This window comes from Thalassophryne amazonica, chromosome 5 (genome assembly GCF_902500255.1).
Source record: "Thalassophryne amazonica chromosome 5, fThaAma1.1, whole genome shotgun sequence".
Taxonomy (NCBI): Eukaryota; Metazoa; Chordata; class Actinopteri; order Batrachoidiformes; family Batrachoididae; genus Thalassophryne; species Thalassophryne amazonica.
Window position 1 is genome coordinate 41,026,911 of NC_047107.1, and position 27,501 is coordinate 41,054,411.

At 40.8% G+C, this 27,501-nt stretch overlaps 1 protein-coding gene and 1 long non-coding RNA gene across 2 annotated transcripts in view; both read left to right on the top strand.

The window, feature by feature from the left end:
- The window catches only part of fam172a (family with sequence similarity 172 member A), a 538,430-nt gene that overhangs the window by 382,879 nt on the left and 128,050 nt on the right, over positions 1-27,501 (top strand). The window contains 1 exon segment of the mRNA XM_034170053.1: positions 8,042-8,126. Within this exon segment, the coding sequence (XP_034025944.1) occupies positions 8,042-8,126 (85 nt within the window).
- LOC117510366 lies at positions 9,997-20,909 on the top strand. The gene is made up of 3 exons (XR_004560696.1): positions 9,997-10,217; positions 12,145-12,146; positions 20,897-20,909. It is a non-coding gene; the product is annotated as an uncharacterized LOC117510366 (long non-coding RNA).

Below are 27,501 nucleotides of genomic sequence, written 5' to 3' on the forward strand. Positions count from 1 at the left end.
ACCGATTGTTTCAGCAGCTGTCCGAGTGGCTGGTCTCATACGATCTTGGAGGTGAACATGCTGGATGTGGAGGTCCTGGGCTGGTGTGGTTACACGTGGTCTGCGGTTGTGAGGCTGGTTGGATGTACTGCCAAATTCTCTGAAACGCCTTTGGAGACGGCTTATGGTAGAGAAATGAACATTCAATACATGAGCAACAGCTCTGGTTGACATTCCTGCTGTCAGCATGCCAATTGCACGCTCCCTCAAATCTTGCGACATCTGTGGCATTGTGCTGTGTGATAAAACTGCACCTTTCGGAACTTCATGCGGCCAAAGGGGTGTAGGCAGAAGCAAAAGCTTATAAACATTCACCCCTTTTACCATACAAAATAATATGTGTGTGTATATATATATATATATATATATATATATACACACACGAGGTCTGTGAGAAAAGTATCCGACCTTTTTATTTTATGCAAAAAAATATATGGATTTGATTTATATGTTTTTACGTCAGCCAAGCTTGAACCTTCGTGCGCATGCGTGAGTTTTTTCACGCCTGTCGGTTGCGTCATTCACCTGTGGGCAGGCTTTGAGTGAGCACTGGTCCACCCCTCTCGTCGTTTTTTCATTGTGAAGAAATGGCGGAATGATTTGGGCTTTGCTTCATCAGAATTTTCAGCTGCCTGTTAGAGACAGGCAGCTGGAAACCATTCGGAAAATTCACATGGCTTTCGGTGAAAATTTTATGGGCTTCACAGAGATTAAGGAGTGTTACTACCGCTTTAAGGACGGCCCACAATGGCGCACGGCGCGCCGGGCTCCGAGCCGCGATCGACAGGCAGAAACCACCATTTCATTTCTAAATGGATGGCTGTGTCGATCCGGGACCGTTGTGTGCAATTTCTCTGGTTATCACAAGAGCTGAACATCAGCCATTTTCCGGCAGATTTCACTTTTAACAAGAGATTTTGTCATGGAAAGCCGTGCGGAGGCTTCGCGCGTCACGACGGAGCTGCTGATGGAGCGAGACAAAGAACACCTCCGTTTTGGAGTGTCAGAGGACAAGTTGGGACATGCCTATCTCGGCTTTCAGTGGCTTACCAGTCGAGTGAGTATAAGAGAAATTGTGGAGAGCTGGGTGTGCTAACCTGGTGAAAAACTACAGGAAACGTTTGACTTCTGTAATTGCAAACAAAGGCTACTGTACCAAATATTAACATTGATTTTCACAGGTGTTCAAATACTTATTTGCAGCAGTAACATACAAATAAATTATTAAAAAATCATACATTGTAGATTCTGGATGGGTTTTTTTTTAGATTATGTCTCACAGTGGACATGCACCTAAGATGAAAATTTCAGACCCCTCCAAAAAAGTCCAAATCATTCCGCCATTTCCAGACAATGAAAATCTGACGAGGGGGCGGGACCTCTCCTTCCACAAGGCGTGCTCACAGGCGAATGACGTCACCGACAGGCGTGGAAAAACTCACGCATGCGCACGAGGGTTCAAGCTTGTCTGACATAAAAACATATGAATCAAATCCATATAGTTTAAAAAAAAAATTTAAAAAGTCCGTTACTTTATTGACAGACCTCGTTCTTCACCCCAAAACTCTTAACTTTTTCAGTCTGTCGGAATTTGGAACCTAACTGTGGTCTTGCGCTGTTTGTGTCACAGGATGCTGGTTTACTGCTGCCATGTACATGGACATGGACTGTTTTCACCACACTGTTTTTACAGATTGCCTGGACACGCAGATGTAAGTCTCATATTAGAAAATCTCAGAAGACGCTATTTTCAGGAGATAATGTGCCACAATTGTGGCAGAAGTTGAGCTGAAAGCAGAGTTGCGATCGGGCATTATGCACGCATGATCAGAACCTGAGGGCAAGTGGACCTGGACATTATTCTCTGGACAGCCATCTGTACCTGATGACTAGTGGCCTATCTGGCTGTCCATCTGTGTGAAGACTACTGTACCTTTAATCCCTTGGCTGACAATTGCACGTGCTCGCAGTGTGTGAGTGGGGGCTTCTTTGATGTTGTGGGCAATTTATTTGGAAATCTTTACATTTCGGTGAGTAGCATGTTCATTTATTAATAGCATTTTAAAAAAAGAATAGTTTGCGCCATCTGCCATGCTTAGTTATCATGTTATAGGGTAACATATGTCATACGTCAAACAATCCAATGGATGTCGACCTTGTTTGATCTTTACTTTGGAGAGCAAACATTCAGTACAGTCATAACTATTCCATTTATTAAATATTTTTGTTTCAACCAATTTGCATCACTTTTTACCAACATTGGAGTAACTTTAACTTTTGACCCCTGTGCAAACTCATCTTTGTCACCATTTTTGCTGTTTTTACCCCATTACTCCAGAACATTCAGTCATATAGTCCAAACAATACCTTTTTGGAATTGTTATGATCAGACAAATAATGTGGTATAGTTTTCAATATGATTGGATCATTTTTAAATTTTGTCCCCTGTGTAATTCTTTATTGACCCCTGTAGCTCATTAGAGGTCAGTTCCAGGATGTCTCCGTATCTGAAAACATTAGTTAGTTTAGAATATGTGTGCCAAATTTGATGCTTTTATCACAGAAAGCACAATTGTTTTGCTATGCTGCCCCACTATATTCATCTTTTTCTTTGTGTTCATTTTAATTGAGCTTTCAATAAAGTAAAATTTTTATTTTACTTTGAGAGAGTCTGTGGCAATGGATCTGGATGTGTGTGCTCAGCAGGCTGTCTTAATGTGCAGCTCAGCTGTTAATTGTAGCTTTGTACATGGACGTGAAATATCACAGGTCTGATCACATCTGTGCAATTACAGATCTGATCACATCTGTGATCACATCTGATCAGATCTGTGACATTTCACGTCCATGTACAAAGCTGCAGTTAACAGCTGAGATGTGGGTTAAATCAGTGCAGCAGCCATTTTAACCTGCATGTCAGATTTTTAATTGCCTTTGTACATGGATGTGAAATGTCACAGATCTGATCACATCTGGTAGATGTGATCAGATCTGTGACATTTCACGTCCATCTACAAAGCAGCAATAACCAGCTGACGTGGGTTAAAATGGCTAGGGTGTCTCAAACAAATGTACCCAAAAGTACTCTGAAATATGAATACCTAATGTCCCTAATTCAGAGAACAAAAACCGTCGGGTTCTGTGCAACGCATCTTAAGGGCTGACTTGCATCTCTTTCCATTCAAAATTCAGTCTCAGAGCAAACAACTTCCCAGCAACTGGCAAGGAGACTTGAATTTGCGAGGTGGTTTTCCGGAAGACTGGAGACGGATGATTTGATTCTTAGGAAACGTCAGACGAGGAGGTTACATTCATCATGTGGTGTAAAAGATAAAGGGTTAAAACATCAAAAAGGAAAGACTGAACTAAAAACTGTGCATTGGGGAGAAAAATTACATGCTTCGGCCACATGGTCATGCAGAAAATATCTGATAATATTGATTGGTTTTTCTGTTCTGTCAAAATACTTTTGGGTACATTTTTTTGAGACACCATATATATATATAATTATTTTTCCACAGTTTTATACAACACTTATAAGCGTTTGTTTTGATTTTAATATGCTACATTTATGACTAATGGCCGTGCAGGTGCAATAAATATTCTCAGGGCTGCTGCTTTTACCTTAGACTGCATCAAAATGAACAGTTATCGCTTAAAAATGAGTCATCATAACACAACATCACACGTGTGTCATCTTTGGAATTAATCTGTGCCTCAGTTCTTAACGTTAGCAGCTACGTTACATTCAAGCGTGCATTGGGACACTTCTAATAGTCACATCACCACTGTCGGAAACACAGGAGTACTCACAAGTACATTGTTTTCGGAAGTCTCCATAGTTGTTTGGTGTGAAACTGGTCACAGAGTTATCCCAGTGGATCATCAGATGGTCACTAACAGCCTAAATCTTAATTGTTATGATTTCAGTGTGACAGGTCCATTAAGATTTTGTCATGAACTTACAAAATCCACAAACTTACTAGTGCCTCCCTATCTGGTCAACATAATTAAACCTTACATACCTGTGTTGTGTGTTCTCAGGATGCAGGATTACTATGTGTCCCTAAGGCCAAAGAGCTTTCTCTTATCTTGGAACTATAGTGTGGAACAGTCTGCTTGCTGAGATAAAACAGTCTGATTCTCTAGTCTCTTTCAAGATTAGATTAAAGACTCAACTGTTTTTTCCATTTGTAAGGCTACCATACTTGTGTAGTATTGAACCAATTTTCTTCTCCTTTAAAATTGTGTTATTAACAGTGGAACAGTTCTCAGCCTCATTATATCTAAATTCTGGGTCTGTCAGTGAAGCATAGAACTAGCTGCTGGCAGTCACTTTAGTCACCTCTGTGCTTCTCTGGTGGTTTACTGCTGGGAGCTATTACTTTAAGTGCTGTTAGCTCCGGCTGACTGATTTTGGTCTCTTTCTGTCTGACTGAGTTTCTGTCACTGAAACTTGATGTGATATTTTGTCATTGGCTGCTGGACCACTGGACGACCACTTACTTACCCAAGACAACTGGCCAAAAGGATAATGCTGACCTACAACATTGAACTTGGGATTGGGAAACTTGAAATTGGGACTTTTTCAAATCAGATCTGTTTCTGGACTTTGTTTTCCATCTTGGTGATGTTTTTGTCTGCATTTTGTTAATTTGTACTTTCTGTTGTGCTCTCTGTTTACTGTTAGAATGGCCTAAACATGAGGTCGCCCCTCCGTGATTGGTCTGCTTGAGGTTTCTTTCTCAAAAAAAGCCAGAGGGATTGTTTTTTCCTTACCACTGTCACCTGTGTGCTTGCGAAGGGGGTTGGTAACGTGAGACCGTACCCATGCCTTGGGGACACTTTGTTGTGTTTTGGTGAAATACAAATGAAGTGAATTTAATTTGTTTTTGGTCAGGTGTGTTTGTGCGAGTGATGTCTGTGCTTTATTTTGTTTGAGTTCTCTTTAAATATTTTGCGATATTTCTTGCTAGCGATGACAAGCATACATCTGGGTGATGACCATCTGTGAGATCTCACAATATCTTTGAACTGGGTCAAACTACATCATTTAAGGGCATGCCAGATCGTTGGTTCACCGACATTATAAATAAAGACATTTTCAAGACAAACTGGCCTGTAATTTCACCTCTTGGAAAATTTTTTTAATTTATTAAAAAAAGCAAATAGTAGACATCTGTTTATACATTTTCTTCTAGGGCCAGCTGACTCCCAACTCAAAGAATTTAGGGGTCAGTTAGAATTTCAAAAAGCCATTACTTGACTTTAAAAAAAAGACTTGTATTTTCAGGGTTGTTCATATCTCAATGCAAAATAAATAAATAAATCATCCTTCTCCCAATGGGAGGAGGGTCAGTGGGATTTTTTTTCTGATGAGATAAAAAAAAAAATACTATAAAATACTAAAAATACTGAGAATAAACATGTTCAAGAAATTTGGGGTGGGTGGATGGTATATTCAGTTAAAGTACAAATGAACATGAAAAAGATAGTCATTTCCAGGTGGAAAGGGAAATTTTATACACAGAGTATAGAGTATGTTTTATTGTGACTTTGGATCTTTATTGTCATTGATGGATTTTAATGTCAGTTCCATGCAGAAGCTATGATACATTTCATGAAAGTTGATGTAAAATGTATTTTTTAATGGGAAGTATGAAAATGGAAAAGGAATGCAACAACAAATTCCAGTTAGTTAATTTTGTACACACCCTGTGCCATTTAGGATGCAAGTGCACCCGCTTTTTTCTACAAAGTTTAGCTCCAGACAAGTTGGTAAGGCATGTACACACAAAAGGAGGCCAGGCCAAACGTGGCCTGCAGGCCAACAGTTAGCAACCCTGATTCAGGCACAGCACAGCAATGGATTTAACAAGCGCCTATTCAACAAACGTCACACAAATCACATTAAAAATCAAAAGGTTTTGTCTTTTTTTAAACAACGTGGACTTAGCAGTGCAAGTGTCTGGTGTGAACAGGATTTCCTGAGATGGATTTTAACTGTGCCACCGGGTCATATGAACGGAGTTTTAACTGGACCACCAGATCACACAAACAGAGTTTTACTGAGACCACCGGATTGTGCAAACTGAGTTTTAATTGGATCACAAGATTTTACAAATGGAGAGCATTTCATGAACAAACATTTGCAAACGTGGACAGCAGCAGTTACTGGGAGTATTTCAACTGACAAAACAGGAGTCCTTTTGCTCCATCTGATCGATTGCCTGAAAAATGGCTGCAGTATTGTCACAGCACCATTCTGAAAAGTTGAACTTAAAGTCCTAAGTGCAGCATCTTAAAAAATGAAATAATAATAATATTAATAATAAATAAATAAATAAATAAATAAAAATGTGATTAAGCTCAGCACTCTGGCAAGAATGCAAAATAATAATAATAATAATAATAATAATAATAATAATAAATTCAAGGCCGTGATTGGCAGTTTATTTTATGAGTGTTTTGTTTTGTTTTTTAAGTGGCAAAATAGCACATTTTTCCTATGACCTGAGGGGCTTGTAGATGGAAAATCTGGGAAGAAACTTAGCTATGATAGTTAAGCAGAAGTATGATATTACCCAGTGTGTGTGTGTGCATGCGTGTGTGCGTGTACAAACAGCTGAAATGGAAGATGGCTTACAGATTTGCCTCTCCTCTGTCAGGACCTCAGGAGTGAGGCTCAATGAGGGCAAAAATGTGAAAACACACATGCACATGTGTAGTTGTGTGTGGAGGATTTGCAAATGGCAGAGAAAGCTGCACAGCTTTGTGGGAGACCCCCTGCAATGCAATCACTGACGCGCACGCGCGCACACACCTACACAACACTGTAATGGCTGTCATGGGGCCAGGGTGAAAGTAAACAAGGGCAGATAAGCAGTGATTCAGAAGGACACCAGCTGCACATTCTAATCTCTTTACATTTTCTCTTTCTTCTATTGAACTTTTATCTTATCTGGTGAGCGACTTCTCCAAGCATTCTTTTGCAGCCTCCCTCTTTCCCTTGCACCCTTTCTTTTTACTTTACAAGCCGCAGCACACCAATCCACACTGAACAGTCAACCAAGAGAAAACACAATTTGATATGTTGTTATCTACCAGCCAAGAGACTTAAATATCAAACCATGGGGAGCCTACGTTGTCTTGCTGTTTGGCTTTGGAACCATTCGTTATTGATACATGGTGTATGGTGTAATCCAAAATGTTGGATTTAAGTAGATGGGGAGTGCCGCACAGGCAGTGTCAAGGAAGATGAAGACAGAAAAAAAAGCAGGATAAAGAGGTCTTCTTTTTCTGACAGTAGAGTTGTCAACCACAGGGGGTTTGAGAGAACTTGGGGTGTTTGCAGGGGGTTACGGGTCAGCAAGCTGGGTAGACGCCCTCCCCCAGGGCGCCCACCAATTCATCGTAGTAGAAGGCCTGAGCTCTCCACCACAAACAAACGCCAAGCTGTCTGAGCAACATGTCACAGAGCTTTTAATTGCTTGTTCCTGTCTGTGTCTCTCTTTCTCTCTGCTCTCACACACACACACACACACACACACACACACACACACACACACACACACACACACACACACACACACACACACACACGTCTTTTTCTTGCCCCCCACTTTGTTCTTTGCTTTTTTCTTTACGTTCTTTCTTGCACTACCTTTATCCACCTTTGTTGTAACTTCTCTTACATATATTTTAACATGCCTAAAAGTAAAAAAAATAAATGTAAATGGACTGCATTTATATAGTGCTTTTCCATCTGCATCAGACGCTCAAAGCGCTTAAAAAAAGTGAAAGTGAAGAAAAACTCTTGCTCAGCTTCAAGACAAAGGAACATTTTTAACATAGACTTCCTTTCCCTTTTTTATTTTCGTGTTTGTGCATCTGCCTGTGTATGTCTGGGAGGGAGAGTGAACAGTGTGTGTTGTTACAATACATACGTATTTCTCGTATTCAGGCTGTCCACATTTCAGTCCCTTTGGTCCTGTCTTTACAGCATTGCCGCAACTGGGTATCGAGTCTGGAGCCTCTGGACACTCTTCTGCATCCCATGCTGCCTGACTGCCCCCGGGTCTCTGCAGGTAGAAGACGTGTATATAAATACACACACACCCCCACACCAGTGATGAAAACATTCACCTATTCACTGCAAATCATCCAATCAAGTTTTTTTGTTTGTTTGTTTTGCCCTCGACCCTGATCTCAGTTTTTTTTTTTAATATAGAGTCCAATTCTTGTGTTTTCGAAGTTAACAGACTTGCAGAGTGTTCAATGTAAATACGTTAAAGTTAGTCCAATATATAGGCTTGACAATTGAATAGATCTGCAATCGATTAACCCTCGTAGGTCCATGGTCACGCTGGCGTGTCCAAGTGAACTTTCAAATTTCTGGGAATAGTTCAGTGACCAGTCATCACAGAGACTTCATTTGACTACTTCTTGAAGCTATAAATTTTCAGATGTAATTTCTGTTTTTCCTCTAGATTATCTTTGACTCACAGGCAATTAAAAAAATCTAAATAAAAACGTGTTCATACATTATGCTACTTTGTGATCTAAATAATTTAATGAGCCCATTTCTAGCACAAAACAGTTTGTCCACTTGAATTAAAATGTATATTCACTCATGATTTGAGGAAATTCTAAAAGCATGTTTCTTATTTTCAACTTATATTTTACACAGTGTTGTAGACAAATATCTGTCTCACATTCAGAAACCTGAGTTTGGTCTCAATAGTTTGATATGCAACACATGGACATTATACAGGATGACCTAAAAAAAAAAACCCTCAGAACCCATAAAAATTGTAATAAATCCTACTTTTCATATGTTGGGGAAGACTATTGTTCCAATCATCTTTCCCAACATGTCTTTTCCTTGGAGGCCTATTTCACCAACACATCATACTATTTGGAGCATCATTTTGAGAGAACATGACTTTTATGCAAAGCGATCAAGATAACTGAAACTTTGGGCAATGATTGTACACAGACTGACCTTTGTAGGATTTGGTACATTTTTTAGTGGGTTCTGTTTTTTGGGTCAGTCTGTACTATAGGCAGTACCTTGAAAGGGAACTTACTGAAGGTATGGTAAAATCAAGAAAATGCTCTTGGATCCCAGAGGGTTAAAAAAAAAAAAAAACCTACTATCCAACCTGCTTCATGTTAAAGCACACACACATACACACAGTTCTGAAATGGCAAAACTCATCTTTCTAATAAAGCTGATACCAATCTGTCAAAAAATGCCTTGATCACATGTGACACTGATCTTCGAGATTGTCTGGGCATCCCTACTGTAAATACTGTAAAAACTGTAAATACTGACTGTAAAAATAACTGTGAGTAATTTGATTTGATTAATCTCAAGACAGTTGAGCCATTGAGATCTAGTACATTAGTTGTGGAGTAAAACATGATTGGATTTCACTAAAAATGGAAGAGGTGCTGAATCATCAATGCAGAAATCCATTTATATTCTGTTGTCAAAGGTGAAATATTGAGTCATGGTAGCTGTAATAATAACTGTGCAAATGCTTTTGGTGCATTTAATGTGCATAAAACTTTTTAAACTATTGAAAAACTGCAAAATGCTGTTACATTTATGAATCATAATAAATAAGTTAACTGTGTTATCACTTTTCACCTTTGAAATACATAAATTCTTTTAGATGGCCTCCTGCAACTTATCAGAAAATTAAGTTGCATCTAATCAGATTTGAACAATAATTTTATTGCACTATCATCAGCATCTTCTTTATGCTGTTGTTACTGAGCAGTACACCTATAAAGAAATCAGGTTTTGTGTGTGTGTGTGTGTGTGTGTGTGTGTGTGTGTGTGTGTGTGTGTGTGTGTGTGTGTGTGTGTGTGTGTGTGTGTGTGTGTGTGTGTGTGTGTGTGTGTGTGTGTGTGTGTGTGTGTGTGTGTGTGTATACGCATGTGTCTGTCTGTCTGTGATTGTGTTTTTAAGATGAGCTTTGCAAGTGTGATTGATTAGTTTCTTTAGTGGAATTGTTAACGATCTAATTTCACATTAGATTTTCTATTGATCCACTAATGAAGCACAGGAAGTGTTTTGACAGCACATGCCTCTGCCAACTCTTAAGTAACTATTTTAACTACAGGAGAAATCTGAGGGAGAAGAAAAATATAGGAATCTCCACCTGCTGTATTTCCAAAACATAAAGGTGCATTTACACATAACCAAGACGCGTTACGAATGTCATTTTTCTGTCATTCGTGACACATTCCTGACATTCTTAATGTGACTTAACGCATCTGAATAGGTTTCTTAATAGTGTGTGTTGGTGCGTGATATTCTTGATATTCGTGGAGCATGTTTTTGCCTGTCAAAAAATCTTCCACGAATGTCACACACCATCCTCATTTCATCTCACGTCGTGGAGGTCGCAACTGAGCGTATTGATCCGTCTTGACTCTTGTAGAGAAGAATAAAAAAAAGGAGTCAAGAGTCAAGACGGAAGTCAGACTACCAGAGCAAGAATTTCAGCTGAGGAAGCTTCTGCGATTTGAAGCGAAACGTCCTCACGTCAAGCAACCCAGTCCAGTCGAAGAGTCAAGCTTCTCTACTTCTGATGCCGTGTGCACAACAGACTGATTAAGCTTTATTGGTATGAATAGATTTTCAGGCTTCCAACTGACATTAAGGGCCCCTTCACACATAACACGAAAGACGCAGAAACTGTAAGACAATCCGTGAACAAAAACGAAAGGGGGAACCACAAAACATTCCACCTGCAGTCATGAGGAATGCACGTTCAAACAGGTGTGCATGATGCCGCGGTGACGGTTTTGTGCACACGCGTGTTCGCGTGCACAAACACAGCGCGAGCATGTGGAAAGCAGCGCACACAGCAGCAGAGGGAAAAATAAAAAGAAACACAATTTATAATACTTAAGTCCTGTTATAAAGAGCGAATTTAGCCTCCACCTAGACGTACACCAGGAAGTAATGAAATGACTTGGATTAATGTTCTCCTTTTTATGTTTTACATGAATTACCTGATGCAGTCAAGCCAGCCGGCTCTCATGTCATGAAGAGTTGGCTCCCATGTCATGAAGAGTCGGTGCTCGCGTCGTGAACACATCGGCAGTGATCCGCTGCAAATGTGATATGTGTTTTAATTATTACAATGTGGGGAAATCCCGCAGTAACACGTGCCTCGCGGGGGCGTCCCGTGGCGTGATTTCATGCATGGCACGATATTCAGCAGCTTTGCGGTGCGCTGACGCGCCGATCAGCTGAAGCGATATGATTTAATTTATTCCCATCTTTATTCCCAGCTGTATAATTAGTGAAAATCACTGGGTAGATATAAATAATAAATAAAAGGGGACGCAATAGAGAACCCTGCAGATAAATAAATAACCCTGGTTAAAAAAAAAAAAAAAAATGCCACCCGTGGGATTCGAATCTGCAATTTACAAAAGCTCAGATTACCAGACGGAAACAGTACCACTGCACTACAATCACTGTCTTATAACAGGAGTGTAGGATGCCTAAAATCAACAAGGAGATAAATGTATTTAAAAAAAAAAAAAAGAGAGAAAAAAGCACCATAATAACTGACAAAACAGCATTCGTTACAGCATATTTTTGTCTGTGTTGTAATGTAACACCTTGCGTGCACGGTCACGTCCAGCTGTCAGTCAGTCGGCAGTCAGCTGACATGTGCTAGTATCCATAGCAAAGCGATCACACTCCACACACCATTTGTGTGGGGGAGGCATTCGGCACAGTCACACTTATCTGTGTTACTACATGACGCCACACCCGTGTTGCACTTAAGACACTTTTCACAGACTATCATACCAGGTGTGCGAATAGCCCCACGTTTTCTAAGTGTGCAGCAAGCAGTGTTAGATCTTTGTGTGCGACACCTGGAATTTGGTCGACACCTGCTGAGAGGGGGATCGGATGAGCATGTGCATAAATCTACGTAAATGGTTCTGCCAGTGTGCCATTTACCATTACTATATATGCAGACGGGGGGGAAAAAGGATGAGCACACGCAGGGCACTCGCTGTCTTTCAGCCGGTTGTGTGTGCGAATGTTGTGGTGACAGCTGTACGAGGCGTTTGAGGCGGATCTGATTTTTCATGAATGGCATACAGTTCCTAGCTAGTCGACTTCAATCATGTTATGTGTGAAGGGGCCCTAACTTACGCTCACACAATATAAATGCACCACCACCTTAAAATTCATATTTTCAGTCATAAAATCCATGTCGTTGTCAGGATGTCCACCAGATATGTTTTTGAAATGTCTCATAATGTGAATACCTGCTTTATTTTCTTGATTGTGTATATATTCATTTCTAATAAATTGACAGTATGCTACCTTGTCCTATCTTGCGACATTAAAGAAAGTGTAAAGAAATTCCTGGATCTACCCTTCTTTGTCAGATATGCTTCAAAATGTAATGGTTTCCTCCTTGGCCCACACCCCACCCTTCCACCAAGTTTCAAGAGAATCGGTTTGGTAGATTTGGAGTAATCCTTCTGACAAATAGACAAACAGCACTGAAATCATTACCTCTTTAGTGGATGTAAAAAGTAGCATATTAGACACAACATTTGTGTTAAAATTCTAAGGTGCCTGAAACTTTTGCACTGGTTTCCCAGTCTTCAGGGTGTGACTCTGTATGGGGTCTGCTGTTGTCCACATTGTTTCATAAGTAAATCAGTTATGGATAGACATCAAAATCATTCATAATTTGAGAACTCATTTGAACTGGAAAAAGATCAAAGGGAAAAGCAAATGAAGTGTAAGTTAAATTTGTTGTCCACTGTATCCCTTTTCACAGCCATAAATCAGCTGAACACACTGCTGGCTTGGCTTTAATGAAAGGGTTAACAAGAATCTTTCACTTGTTAGCCAATGGTGGTGGGTACGATTACATTGATAAATAGCTCAAACTGCAAAAAAATAAAATAAAAATAAATAAATAAATACATAATAATAACAGATGCACAAAATAACAATATCAATCAATCAATCAATCAACTTTTTTTTTATATAGCGCCAAATCACAACAAACAGTTGCCCCAAGGCGCTCCACATTGTAAGGCAAGGCCATACAACAATTATGAAAAAACCCAACGGTCAAAACGACCCCCTATGAGCAAGCACTTGGCTACAGTGGGAAGGAAAAACTCCCTTTTAACAGGAAGAAACCTCCAGCAGAACCAGGCTCAGGGAGGGGCAGTCTTCTGCTGAGACTGGTTGGGGCTGAGGGAAAGAACCAGGAAAAAGACATGCTATGGAGGGGGGCAGAGATCGATCACTAATGATTAAATGCAGAGTGATGCATACAGAGCAAAAAGAGAAAGAAACAGTGCATCATGGGAACCCCCCCACAGTCTACGTCTAAAGCAGCATAACCAAGGGATGGTCCAGGGTCACCTGATCCAGCCCTAACTATAAGCCTTAGCGAAAAGGAAAGTTTTAAGCCTAGTCTTAAAAGTAGAGAGGGTATCTGTCTCCCTGATCTGAATTGGGAGCTGGTTCCACAGGAGAGGAGCCTGAAAGCTGAAGGCTCTGCCTCCCATTCTACTCTTACAAACCCTAGGAACTACAAGTAAGCCTGCAGTCTGAGAGCGAAGCGCTCTAATGGGGTAATATGGTACTACGAGGTCCCTAAGATAAGATGGGACCTGATTATTCAAAATCTTATAAGTAAGAAGAAGAATTTTAAATTCTATTCTAGAACCAACAGGAAGCCAATGAAGAGAGGCCAACACGGGTGAGATATGCTCTCTCCTGCTAGTCCCCGTCAGTACTCTAGCTGCAGCATTCTGAACCAACTGAAGGCTTTTTAGGGAACTTTTAGGACAACCTGATAATAATGAATTACAATAGTCCAGCCTAGAGGAAATAAATGCATGAATTAGTTTTTCAGCATCACTCTGAGACAAGACCTTTCTGATTTTAGAGATATTGCGTAAATGCAAAAAGGCAGTTCTACATATTTGTTTAATATGCGCTTTGAATGACATATCCTGATCAAAAATGACTCCAAGATTTCTCACAGTATTACTAGAGGTCAGGGAAATGCCATCCAGAGTAAAGATCTGGTTAGACACCATGCTTCTAAGATTTGTGGGGCCAAGTACAATAACTTCAGTTTTATCTGAGTTTAAAAGCAGGAAATTAGAGGTCATCCATGTCTTTATGTCTGCAAGACAATCCTGCAGTCCAGCCAATTGGTGTGTATCCTCTGGCTTCATGGATAGATAAAGCTGGGTATCATCTGCGTAACAATGAAAATTTAAGCAATACCGTCTAATAATACTGCCTAAGGGAAGCATGTATAAAGTGAATAAAATTGGTCCTAGCACAGAACCTTGTGGAACTCCATAATTAACTTTAGTCTGTGAAGAAGATTCCCCATTAACATGAACAAACTGTAATCTATTAGACAAATTCAAAACAGATTCAAACCACCGCAGTGCAGTGCCTTTAATACCTATGACATGCTCTAATCTCTGTAATAAAATTTTATGGTCAACAGTATCAAAAGCAGCACTGAGGTCCAACAGAACAAGCACAGAGATAAGTCCACTGTCCGAAGCCATAAGAAGATCATTTGTAACCTTCACTAATGCTGTTTCTGTACTATGATGAATTCTAAAACCTGACTGAAACTCTTCAAATAGACCATTCCTCTGCAGGTGATCAGTTAGCTGTTTTACAACTACCCTCTCAAGAATCTTTGAGAGAAAAGGAAGGTTGGAGATTGGCCTATAATTAGCTAAGATAGCTGGGTCAAGTGATGGCTTTTTAAGTAATGTTTTAATTACTGCCACCTTAAAAGCCTGTGGTACATAACCAACTAACAAAGATAGATTGATCATATTTAAGATTGAAGCATTAAATAATGGTAGGACTTCCTTGAGCAGCCTGGCAGGAATGGGGTCTAATAAACATGTTGATGGTTTGGATGAAGTAACTAATGAAAATAACTCAGACAGAACAATCGGAGAGAAAGAGTCTAACCAAATACCGACATCACTGAAAGCAGCCAAAGATAACGATACATCTTTGGGATGGTTATGAGTAATTTTTTCTCTAATAGTCAAAATTTTGTTAGCAAAGAAAGTCATGAAGTCATTACTAGTTAAAGTTAATGGAATACTCAGCTCAATAGAGCTCTGACTCTTTGTCAGCCTGGCTACAGTGCTGAAAAGAAACCTGGGGTTGTTCTTATTTTCTTCAATTAGTGATGAATAGAAAGATGTCCTAGCTTTACGGAGGGCTTTTTTATAGAGCAACAAACTCTATGACTCTATCAAATGAATCTTCAGTGTTTTCTGTACTAAATGTATGACTCAGCAGCCTATGGTAGACAAGCAGTGTTCAGTTGGTGTGGTCTGGTGTAGTGTGGTGTGTACATGTTGTAGAGATTGGAGATCTTAGTACTTCTCGTTGAGAAGGATCATTGCCTGATAAACTGAAGCAATGGCAGGTTGTCTTTAAATGCAAATAGAGGGACAGCTACTCTCACAAACGAAAGAAATGTGGTATTTGATTTTGTTTCTATTTTGTCATCTTTATTACACTGGCTCCCTCTTTTTCACCAGCAACTCTGTCTCCTATATTCATTAATCCTCTCCTGTGGTGTTTGGCTTCCCATCCCTGTGCCCTCTCTGTGGTCAAATGACCTTGATGATGTCACGGCCATCATGAGAATGTGTCCTTAATGTTGGATTAGGGATGAAAAATGTAATCCTCAACATGACTTGATAAGGGATGATGATTGCTGTGTTGTTTGTTGAGTGACACATGTGCAAGCATATAAACGAAAAAGCACACAAAAGAAAATCACCCCTTTGAGTTACCTTGAAAAGAAAAAATTCTTATTGTAAATGCCTATTTTTATTAACTGGCATTTGTTATACATGTGCATGGAAAATCACTCAGGCGGTTCTGTCTGTGTTTTAAAGTTTATTGCAAAGAGCAGGCCGTCCATCTACTGAGGGTGTTCCTATCTGGATAGCTGCACTTGGATTGTTGTGGACCATGTACAGACTGGGGTCAATCTTGAAAGTAAATGGACTCTTCATGGACATATAGTATGTTTGGTTCAGCTCGTGTGGGGCCATTTCTCAGATGACTTTGATCTGAGTGATAATGAACCTCAGTGGGGGTGTTTGGTGACTATTCAGGAATCGAAGCCAAACATGAAGTTGTGCAGTCTATTGGAACCTCAGATCCAAGAAACTTGCTTTTTGGGTGACAGTGCATCTTGTGAATAAACTGGAGGTGCTACTATTTTGGAGTGGGCTTTAGGAGCAATGGACACCGACTCACTCACTGTCTTACTAACATATCCTGTTTATCTGAGTACTGGGCATCTAGTTTGCTCCTCGTGGTATATTGTGTTTTCAGTTAGACTGTCGTCACAAATAATGACTCATATGTGGTTTATTTGTTGCAACATTTTTTGTTATTGCATGTTCTGTGTTGTTTTGCATGTTCTAGGTAATAGCAGAGTGAATAGAGAGAATAGAAGTCCAAACTTTTGCATGTTGGGGTGTACACAGTTGTGCAGGTGATTTTCATTCATTCATTTTCTATACTTTTTTCTGCAATCAAAAGTCGTGGGGTGGGGGCTGGAGCCTATCTCAGCAGTCACAGGGCCAAAAGGTGGGATACACCCTGGACAGGACACTAGTCTACCACAGGGCCTAATATAGACAGATAAACCCAGTCACACTCTCACGCACACCTACAGTCAATTTACAGTTTCCAGTTCACCTAACTTGCATGTCTTTGGAAGTGGGAGGAAGCTGGAGCAGGGAAGCAACGTGAACACATGGAGAACATGGAAATTCCACACAAAAAGGACCAAGCGGGAAGCAATCCCACGACCTTCTTGCTCTGAGGCAACAGTGCTAACCACTAAGCCACTGTGCCACCCTGCAGGTGATTTACTAAGACTAATTGCACAATTGTTAATGGGTGGAAACATGATCTAGACAGCAGTATGAAAATGAAGATTTTGCGCATGTTAAAATTAAATCAGCCTCTTGCAAATAGTGCCCTGTGCTTTGTTATGCATAAACTCTGCCACATAACTGTGTTCAGTGTTGACCCCCCCCCCCCCCCCCCCGATTTTTGCTCCATCCATGGTATTTAACCAAAGCGGTGTAAAATTATGCTGCACCGGCAGAATGCAGTATGATTTTTCACCAGCTTGCTAACATAGGAAATAGGATTTTTTTTTTTTTTTTTTTAAATGACCAGGGGCCTCATATACAAAGCATGCACACGCACAAATACCTGGCGTACGCCTGTCTCCACGTCTATGTGCAGATGTATCAAAAGTGACTTGAGCGTGGAAATGTGAGGTGCGTCATGCAAAAATCCTGGCTGATGTACGCACGTTTCTACAGCTATTGTGCCATTTCCGACACATACAGGTGACACAGGGAGCCTTTAATAGTGTGAAAACAAGAAGTCATCAGAGTGATGTGCACATCAGAGACGCACTGATGAACATTTAAGACACACACGTGTTTGCAATTATTGCAATTCCACGTGTTTGGATGGATATAAAACCATGCACAAAGTGATGCGTAAAATGACACTAACATTGGCTGCATTAGCGTCAGAGGTCCTTGCAAATGGTGGAATCAGACAGGAGCGTGTATTCGGGGAATGCGAGGATTTTCTTGCAGATGACAATCAAACCAATTTTGATTGCCAAGGCCAGTGTGACTGGAGTTCCGCGCAGAACTGCAGCCGCCCCAAAGCGCACTCCGATGAGGAGCCAGGCGGTGCTCACACAGGTGCTGCCCATGCTGTGCTTCCTGAAAACGGGCATTCCAGCTGATCGGTCAGGAGTGTGCCAATCAGCCTTGAGCCGAGCCGTGCCAGCTGTGTGGAACGCAATCATCCAAATGTCATCAGGGACATCACGTTCCAACTTTAAAGCGCAATTTGCAGCGAGAGCCAGTTTCATTGTAATCAGAGCTATTGACTGCGCACATGTTCACATCATATGTGATGCACAAATGCGCATCAGGCAGCTGACACGGTGCACGATGGCTGGCTGCTTGCTGTGTAAATAGTGTATTGGTGTAATTTATCCAAACTTAAACCAGCATGGGAACATTTGTGCATATGCACATTCAAATATGTTATTTATTATTAGTATTATTATTAGTCTTTTTTATTTTTTGCTTGATGGTGAGAGCTGCAGAGCTTCTTAACAGGCTTCCTGTGTTCAGGTTTTGTCAATAAACACGTGTGTAAATTGTGAATGTCACTGTCAGTGGAGGCATGCCACACCTTTTTAAGCTCACGGCATCGCTTTCTTGAACACTTTTCCAGTTTCATGATTAATTTGTTTAACAGCGTACCGAATAAAAAACTACTTCTGCGTGTCTCCACATAAGTTACAGTCATTTATAATATAATTTCTTTTCTGTGTTCATGTGAGGAATCCCTGCTCAAAGGTCCAATTTACATGAAATTGCATATTTAAATAGGGCGTGGTTAGGGAGGAGTTTGGTTCCATGCTCAGTTCCACATTAGTGGGATGTACAAATCAAATGTGCTTGGATTCATGCCTACGCACACTTTGATACATCCGAGTACATTTGTGCTTACTTTAAGTTTGCTTTATTTTTGCACAAATGATGCCATCTCATAAAACCTTGCTCTGTGCAGAGTTGAAATCGCTGTATGCAGTGTTCTCTTTGACAGCCTTCATATCCATGAAATTTTATACAAATTTGTAAACTTGAAGGTCTCACTGATTTCATTTGGGGCCAGTGATTCATCATAAATGCAGGATCGGTACACTTTTATGTTCATATTTCGGAAGAAAAGGGCAAATTAACCATTTCCATTTGTGCTTCCAGAATTTCTGGATGGAATAATCTGGTAGCTTGCTTCAACTGGCTGGTTCCCTGTTTCCTGTTTTCGTCAGAGACACACAGACAGCATACTGAGGGGTTGGCCATGTCTCTCTCTCTCAACCTTTATTTCTAAAGCATGTTTGAAACAACAGCAGTTGACCAAAGTGCTGTACATAATTAAAAAATGGACACCAAGTTACCCCAGTCGTAAATAAATAAATTAAAAGTAACAATAAAATTGCAGCAGGCAATAAAACAAATAAAAGTCAAAGTAAAATAAAGAGTTTCTGTGTAGGCTCTCAATTGTCCAGGTGGTTTCCATAGTAGAGAAGGTTGAATCTGAGGCAGATGAAACTATGGTGTCATTTGATGTGACATCGTTGTTCACCTGCATCCCCACCGCTGAGGCCATCTCAGCTGTGAGGCAGAGAATGCTGGAGGATGTGTCTCTATTTGAAAGGACCAAACTCACACCAGACCACATCTGCCAACTCTTGGAGATCTGTCTTAACACCACGTATTTCCTGTTTAGGGGGAATTACTACAGGCAGATCCATGGTTGTGCGATGGGGTCTCCGGTATCCCCCATTGTGGCCAATCTGTACATGGAGCGAGTGGAGAAGACAGCCTTGACGTTGTTCATGGGCATCTCTCCCAGTCACTGGTTCAGATATGTCGATGACACATGGGTTAAAATCAAGCAACAGGAGGTCGAGGACTTTACAGAACACATCAACTCGGTGGATTCCAATATCAAGTTCACACGTGAGGATGCCAGAAACAACCATTTAGCCTTCTTGGACTGTGATGTTACGATTGGAGAGAACAGGCAGCTCCAGACGGGTTTACAGAAAACCCACTTACACTGACCAATATCTGCTCTTTGGCTCAAACCACCCCCTTGAACACAAGCTCGGGGTGATCAGGACTCTTCAACACAGAGCCCTACAGGTGCCCACAACTGCAGAGGGAAGGGCTAAAGAACAACAACTTGTACAGAAAGCCCTCACAGTATGTAGGTACCCACGATGGTCCCTGGACAAAGTGCAGAAGTCCCAGAAAACAAAGAGACCAGATAGACAGGAGACGGAGACAAGAAGAAGAGTGTCTCTCCCTTATTTAGCAGGAGTAGGGGAAAAACTACAGAGGATCTTCAGACAGCACAAAATCCCAGTTTACTTTAAACTGGTTAACACCTTGAGACAGAAATTAGTTCACCCTAAGGACAGGATCCCTAGATACAAACAGAGCAATGTAGTGTATTCTATCAGATGTCAGGAAAACTGTAATGAACACTACATAGGTGAGACTATGCAACCTTTACACAAAAGGCTATACCAGCACCGCAGAGAGGGCGTCAGTGGACCTCAGTCTGCAGTTCATCTCCACCTGAAAGACACTAACCACATGTTTGAGGGCAAGGAAGTTAAAATCTTAGCCAGAGAGAAGAAATGGTTTGAGAGAGGGGTCAAGGAAGCATTCTTTGTAAAACAGTTGAAACCCAGCCTTAACCGGGGAGGGGGTCTCAGACACGCTTTGTCCCCTGTTTACAATGGGGTACTCAGGTCAAAGCAGTTTCAGTTTTTTGTTCATGGTAATGAGTCATTCACATCATCAGGAGAGTCGTCAAGGGAGCCATCGGGAGAGGCTTCCGTCCCATCATTAGGAGGGACAGCTGCCCTGTCATTAGGAGGGTGCTAACTAGAGCACAGTAGGGGCTAATTAGAGCTATTGTTTAGTCACTAGCCCGTAGCAGTTGGCCTCTCGGTAGGAGGGGTCTGGTTAGGTTAAAAACTCCAGCTTTGTTGGCTTCTGTCTTATTCTTCTCTACAAGAGTCAAGACAGAAGTCAGACTACTAGAGCAAGAATTTTAGCTGAGGAAGCTTCTGTGATTTGAAGCGAAACGTCCTCACGTCAAGCAACCCAGTCCAGTCGAAGATTCAAGCTTCTCTTCGTTAGTGAACCTGGTTTCAGTGCAGAAGGTTCCCAGTTCAAACCCCACCCCTGCCATTTCTCCATGTAATGTGGAGTTGCATCAGGAAGGGCATCCGGTGTAAAACTTGTGCCAGATCAGCATGTAGAGCCACTTCAGATATGCTGTGGTGACCCTAAGTGAAAATAAGGTAGCAGCTGAAGGAACTTAATTTAAGTATAATAATAATTGCAGATGTCTGTGATTTTCTCTTTTGTTTTGTTATTATATTGCAATTGAAGCCAGTTAAATCATATTTATAGATTCCCTGAGAAGTAATCATGTACTCAGTTGCAACCTTTTCTCATCAGCCTGCAATACATTATGAGGACTTTGTCATCCTCCGCCCTCACACAGTAGCTCCTCAGTGACATTGTGTTGAATACATACGTCATCTTAGACATGCTCCATATGTCAGTTAACACTGTCTATGTCATCTTGGCCACTAAATCTCTGTTCCACTTGGAGCTGTGTGGGTGTGTGGCCTTAACATCTAACAGTGAATCAGTTCTTTGAAATGTCAGTTTGTCAAACTTCAACGCAAAACCTATATGGTGTTTCAAATTAAATTGTCTTAAACCTTGATATTTTATGCCTTCACACTGGCCAGTGTTTGTCAGAAGACATTCACCTTTTATCCATGATCTCGAGGTACACTTTTTAAAACTCTGGTTTGACACAGTTGCCATCTGTATGCGTGCACTATTGACTTATGTTCTATTGACTTTAGCTACTTTAACTGGGTGGAAAAGACATGAGTCTCTGGCCTGTTATCATAGCTGCCAACTCAGCATGTTTCTGGTCTTTTGGTTGCAGCTTCTGATGTCAAAGGTTGACGCGGTCGTCTTTGTGTCCTTGGCAGCCTGGCAAGTTCACAGACAGCAGCCATTGTGATGAGAGTCAGCAGAGCAACAGAGGTGACGAGGTTGAGGGAAGGCTGTCAGGGCACCATGCACTTCAGTCAACATGCACTCAGCTCCCAACAGCCACCTCTTCTGCTGTTGGAACTGCTGTTGTCAGGTTGCTATAGCAAAAGCATATGTGTAGGAGGGGGTAATCATCTTTGTCTGTCTCAGCAACACAGAGCAGACCACTGAATCCTTGTTATTTTGAATGATTGCACATGCAGTGGACAGAAATCAAAGTTCTTGTGTGGAGCCAGGCTGATGTGGGCCTAGCCAGCTGAGCTGTTGCAGAAAATGTTATGCATGCAAAGATATCTGTAACAGAATTCTGGAATTCTGCTTTCACGGGGGGCTGGGGCTGTTTAAGTGACATGATTGGAAAATGTTGAAGGGCAAAGCTCCAAACTCTTGTTTCTGTCCGTGTTTGTTGTTCTGTTTTACATCATTCTCTTTATGACTTTCATTGTATTTCCCTCCCCCTTACTCCAGTTGCATCCTGCCTCTATGTGTGGTGCAGTGATGATATGATTGCAGTTTGCATGCTGGTACACTGTCGGCAGAAGGAGATGAGCAGAAGTGGAGACAGAACCCGTCTGTAATCATCTATGAAGAAACTGATGTACCAGCATGGCACACTAATGGGGCTGAAAGAGGGAGGGAGGGGAGTAAGGCATACCCTGTGTGCAATAACATCTCCAATTCCTATTTAAATGTAATAAAACCTGCATGCAGTCCTTCTGCATTTGACTGGTTAGCTCCCCCGTCTGTTACGTACTGGTATGCATTAACCTCGTTTGTGTGTTTGTGTGTTTGTTTGTTTGTTTTTAAAAGCAAAATATGTTCCAACAGAAAGTTGAGTGCTCTGGTGTCAGTCACACCAGCAGAATTTTATCAGTTTGGAACATGCTGAACACAGGGTAAATGTGCAGATAAAGTGTAACCAATCTCCTGCTTGAAAAGCTCCCTTTTTGTTGAGTGGGGGCTGAAAAGCTGACAGAGACGTATGTTGGTGAGAGGTAAAAATGGAGCCACTGAGGCCTTCTCTAGATATAATCATTTCAAGCCTACACTGACCATTTAGATGTCAAGGGAAGGATAAACACTAGTTAGGAAGGAACAAAAGAGAGAATGAAGGTGATGAGGGATTACATGCACGAAGAGAAAAGTAATGTCTGTGTTCCACTGACTTTTTTTTTTCGTCTAATACCAGTTTCTTTGTTTCATGACTTGTTTCTGCTGATATGTATGATAGGATGCATCTTTGCTCTTTAGATTACAGGAAACACTATTTTCAGTAACATAGGTTCATAATCACAAATGCATGCACACAGAACTTCCTCTTGGGTAGTTACTCATTGTCCAAGCTTGATTATTAATTACAAAGCAAGTGTACTCTGAAGGTAAACGCTGATTAATGGCTAACAAAATAAGTTAATGTCTTACCTGGTCTTTAATTACCAACTCTGCTGTGTTACAAGCATCCCAACACAAGACTGTAATTAACCCTAATGGACTGCCGAAAGAGACTCACTTTCGCTGTCTTTTGCAGCGTAAATACAGAATTGTTTGATGTGTTGTTTTGCATAATTAAAAAGGAGAATAACATTGGGAGAACTACTTGATCTTTGTGTTTGAATGTAAATGGATGGATCTTTGCTGAAAAATTATTTATTGTAAATGCTCTATGAATAAGGCTCATACAGTAATTCTGTGGCTCAGTATGTTTAATTTATGCAGACAACTAATATAGGAAAATAAGTCTCTTCGGCTTCTCCCTTGCTTTCATTCAGGATCACCACAGCAGATCTGAGGTGGATTTCCATGTTGATTTGGCACATGTTTTAGACCCAATGCGTATTCCGACACAACTACATATTACATAGAGAATGGGCAGACTTTGCTTTGAACCGGTGTTGCAGACCGAATGGTCCGCCCCTAAAAATTGGTCCGCCCTGCCTCCACTGCGCATGTGTCATTTCGGAGGTTGGTCGCTCGTCTAAGACAGAGTCTCTTCATCCAAAGAGATCTAATAGATTAATGGGGTTATTAATTATCAAATGACAAAGTAAAACCTTTTAAATCATTCTAAAGTCAGTTTTAAGCAGAAACGAGGCTGTTTTAAGCAGAAATGAGGAGAAACTCTGTGATGCTTTGAAATGACCGACACGCATCAGCTAGCAGCTCATGTAGCTGCGACGCTTTGATCGCTTCCTCTGCCTTTTCTGATGAAATAATGCTGAATTTATGTGGAAATGATTGTTGTACAAAAGCTTCAGATGTCTGTTGCTGAGATAGATGATGACTGGAGTGCAGTTTGAAGCAGAAACGATGTGATAATCCATGAACCGCGGCTAATGATGCATGCACAGTGAAGGCAGGGCAGACGGATTTTTAGGTGGGACCGTTCAGTCCACGACACCCTGAACCTTCCTCGGGAAACAAGCGCACCTAACTGCTTGACCACCACCTGCCCCAGACAGAACATGTAGAAATTTCATAAAAATGTAATGAATAAAAAATAATGCACGAATACAACACACACATTATGTGAATTTACTTTGCTGTGTTTCAGTAGAATAAAACCCTGGCTTTCTGAATCTGTGCACCGCTAACCGTGAAACACCTCTTTCACCACCAGTTCACCACACACACACACATACGCACACACACACAGATTGATGTTGGCCTGCTGACTTATTCCTGAAGAGGAAACTCAGACATTCTTAAATTAAGCTTGCCCCATCCAGGCACTGTTTTTTCAGCTTGGTAAAGTGGAAGTCCGCTGCCTCAATGGAAGATCACATGAAATGTCAGCATGTATGTTTGTGTGCCTGTGTCTGTGTTTTCATACACGTTTTGTTTACCTTGCTAGCATATGTTGCTCCTGTGTAACAGGACGTAGGCAAACCTTGGTGAACTGGACTTGAACTTCTGACCTGGATTCACTGTCTGGCTTTTATATGCATCATATTTATAACAGACCTGTCACACTGATGTGGAAAATACTGGCACTAATGCATGTATTGTGTGGGACTGGCTTATCTGTCGGATACTAGAAATGAAATGTGGAATTGTGAGATGAAACCATTTGAGCCGATTTAGGATTATGCATTTGTGTCATAAACTAATCAGAATGTGGACATAAAACGACATACATCGGTTTCTTAAAAGCTTTAGAATATTGTGCCATCTTCATGCCACATTTTTTGTGATATTTTTCTTTTGTTAAATCATCTACTGTAGAGTCAGTACATTACTGAAACAAAATTTATGTTCCAGTAGAGAGTGACCATATTATGTTCTTAATGACTTAGCAAATCAAATTGAGCATTCTTTTTTGTTGTTGTTTGTTTTTTTATGTCATAGTTGAAGAAAATCTGTCTTTCTTTGTTCTGTTTTTATTCTTTATTTTGAAATAAGTAACATCCAACACTTATACATTGACATTCTGTAGCATTGGATTTTTTTTTTCACATGCTTAAATCTCAAACAGCTTTTCTATGTTCTAATAAGTCAGTCAAAGTACATTGTTCTTTAAAATATAAGAGATTGGTGATGTTCTTTGAGTAATAGGTCACTTCTGGGAGTATGTGCTGCTGCCGTGTATTACCACACCTAACACACTACAGAACTGCTTTTGGTTCTGAATGGTAGCCACCCAAGCAGACAACAATCCATCCCATTCAAGGATCTCCTCAACTCTACTGACAAGGGTTCAGCAGCTATACTGCTATCTCCCTAGTAGAAGTCACTGAGGTAGCCAAAAAACTTCACGGTATCAAGTTTCTGGGAGTGGACGAGATTTGAAATGCTGAAGTCTGAGTGTTGGACTATCATAGCAGACACACCTATGCAATGTTGCATGGAAGTCTGGGACAGTAATCTGGATTGGCAAACTGGGTGATGGTTCCATGCAAAAAGGGGAAAGGAGGGTGTGTCCCACTTACAGAAGCCTCACACTTTTCAGCTTCCCTTGGAAAGCCTATGCCAGGGTGTTAGAAAGGAGACATAGACTGGTAGTCGAACTTCAGATTCAGGAGGCACAATGCAGAGTCCATCCTGGTTGTGGAATGGGGGATTAGCTCTTTACCCTCACACAGATATTAGAGGGTGTTTGGGATTATACTGAGGAAGTCTACATGTGTTTTGTGGACTTCAAAAGGACCATGACTGGGTACCCAAAGTTGTGTTAGGGAGGTGCTGTGGGAGTATGGGGTACCCGGTCTGCTTCAACATGCAATACAACCAAAGTAAGAGCTGTGACCGCATTCTCTGCATTTCATCAGGCATGTTTCTGGTGGGTGTTGGACTCTGAGAGGGCTGTCCCTTTTAACCAATCCTGCTTGTGATTTTCATGCATAGGACTGCAAAGTCAGGGATTGAGGCCTCAGAATTGCATCTCTGCTTTTCGCAGATGATGTAGTTCTGTTGGCTTCATCAGACAGTGGCTGCAGATGTGGTGTGTGATGGACTGGTATTGTGTGCAGAGGGAGTTGTATTCTCTCATCCATGTCATGTCAGTTAAAGGTGATAGAGAGAGGTTGAATGGGGCATTAATCCTTGTTCTGTGATGTGATATGTAGCCCAAAAAAAATTGGTTGGGTCTGTAATGGCTCAGAACCTTCCTAAAAGACTCTCTGAAACAGCTATGTTACTATGCTGGGTTTAGAATGCCTCGTTTGCCTTTAATGGCGTCGTTTCGGAGCTTATTTGGCAACCTCATTATGAAATGCAAGTAGGTGGCGCTGATCGGTTGCCGTTGTTTGATTGGCTGCCCTTGCTCTCACTGAAAAGAAAGCATTATTTATGTATTTTCATTACTTTTATATTTTCTGTTGTGTTTCTATTCAGGTTTATTTGCCTCTTTCTCTAAAATTGTATATAATAATCATTAGATTATTAATATATAAACAAAAATAAATTTAAGAAATATTACAATTTGAAAGCAAATGCACCCGAACATGACAGCTGCAATGCTAACTTTTAACATTGAAAATGCCATAGACATGCTAACGTGTTAGCATCGCTCCCGTTTTTAAGTTATAAAATACGTCTATCAACTGTTTCAGAAGAACATAACAGGTCAGTTTAACATAGAAAAGGTAAATAATACTCACAGACTTATGCTTTTTAGGGTTTTAGCAGGAGAAAATTAAGCAAAAGAAAGAAAGAATAATCGAAGCATTGCTTCAATCTGCGAAGCACTGCTTCAATTGGTTCAAGGTTCAAAGCAAAGCCACGCTGCAGAAAAGTTGTTTACGGACCCGCTGCAGGGTCTGTAATCAATACAGAAATTATCATTTTCCTGACAAACACCCCCCAAAACAACGGCCACTCTGAAGGACCGATAACATAATCGTTAAGCACAAAGCTTATTGATGTTGGTGGATCGAGTCATTTCTTAACGATACCCAAAAGGAACCGGTTCTTGATACACATCCCTAGCTGCTAAGGGGTTAGCTCATTCCCTTTAGAGGAACAAACCAGAGCTAACGTGCCATTCTAACATGCAATTCTTACAACAGGAATATGGTGCAACACAAATTTAAAACAAAAGAAAATGTGATACTCACAGGCTGTACTGATTGCTGGGGTTGATTTTGTCGCAGAGTCGGAACTGACCCTCTACTGAGTATTAAATGCCGACTGAAGCCAGCTCGAAATCGTGCAAGGTTTGTGAAACAGTC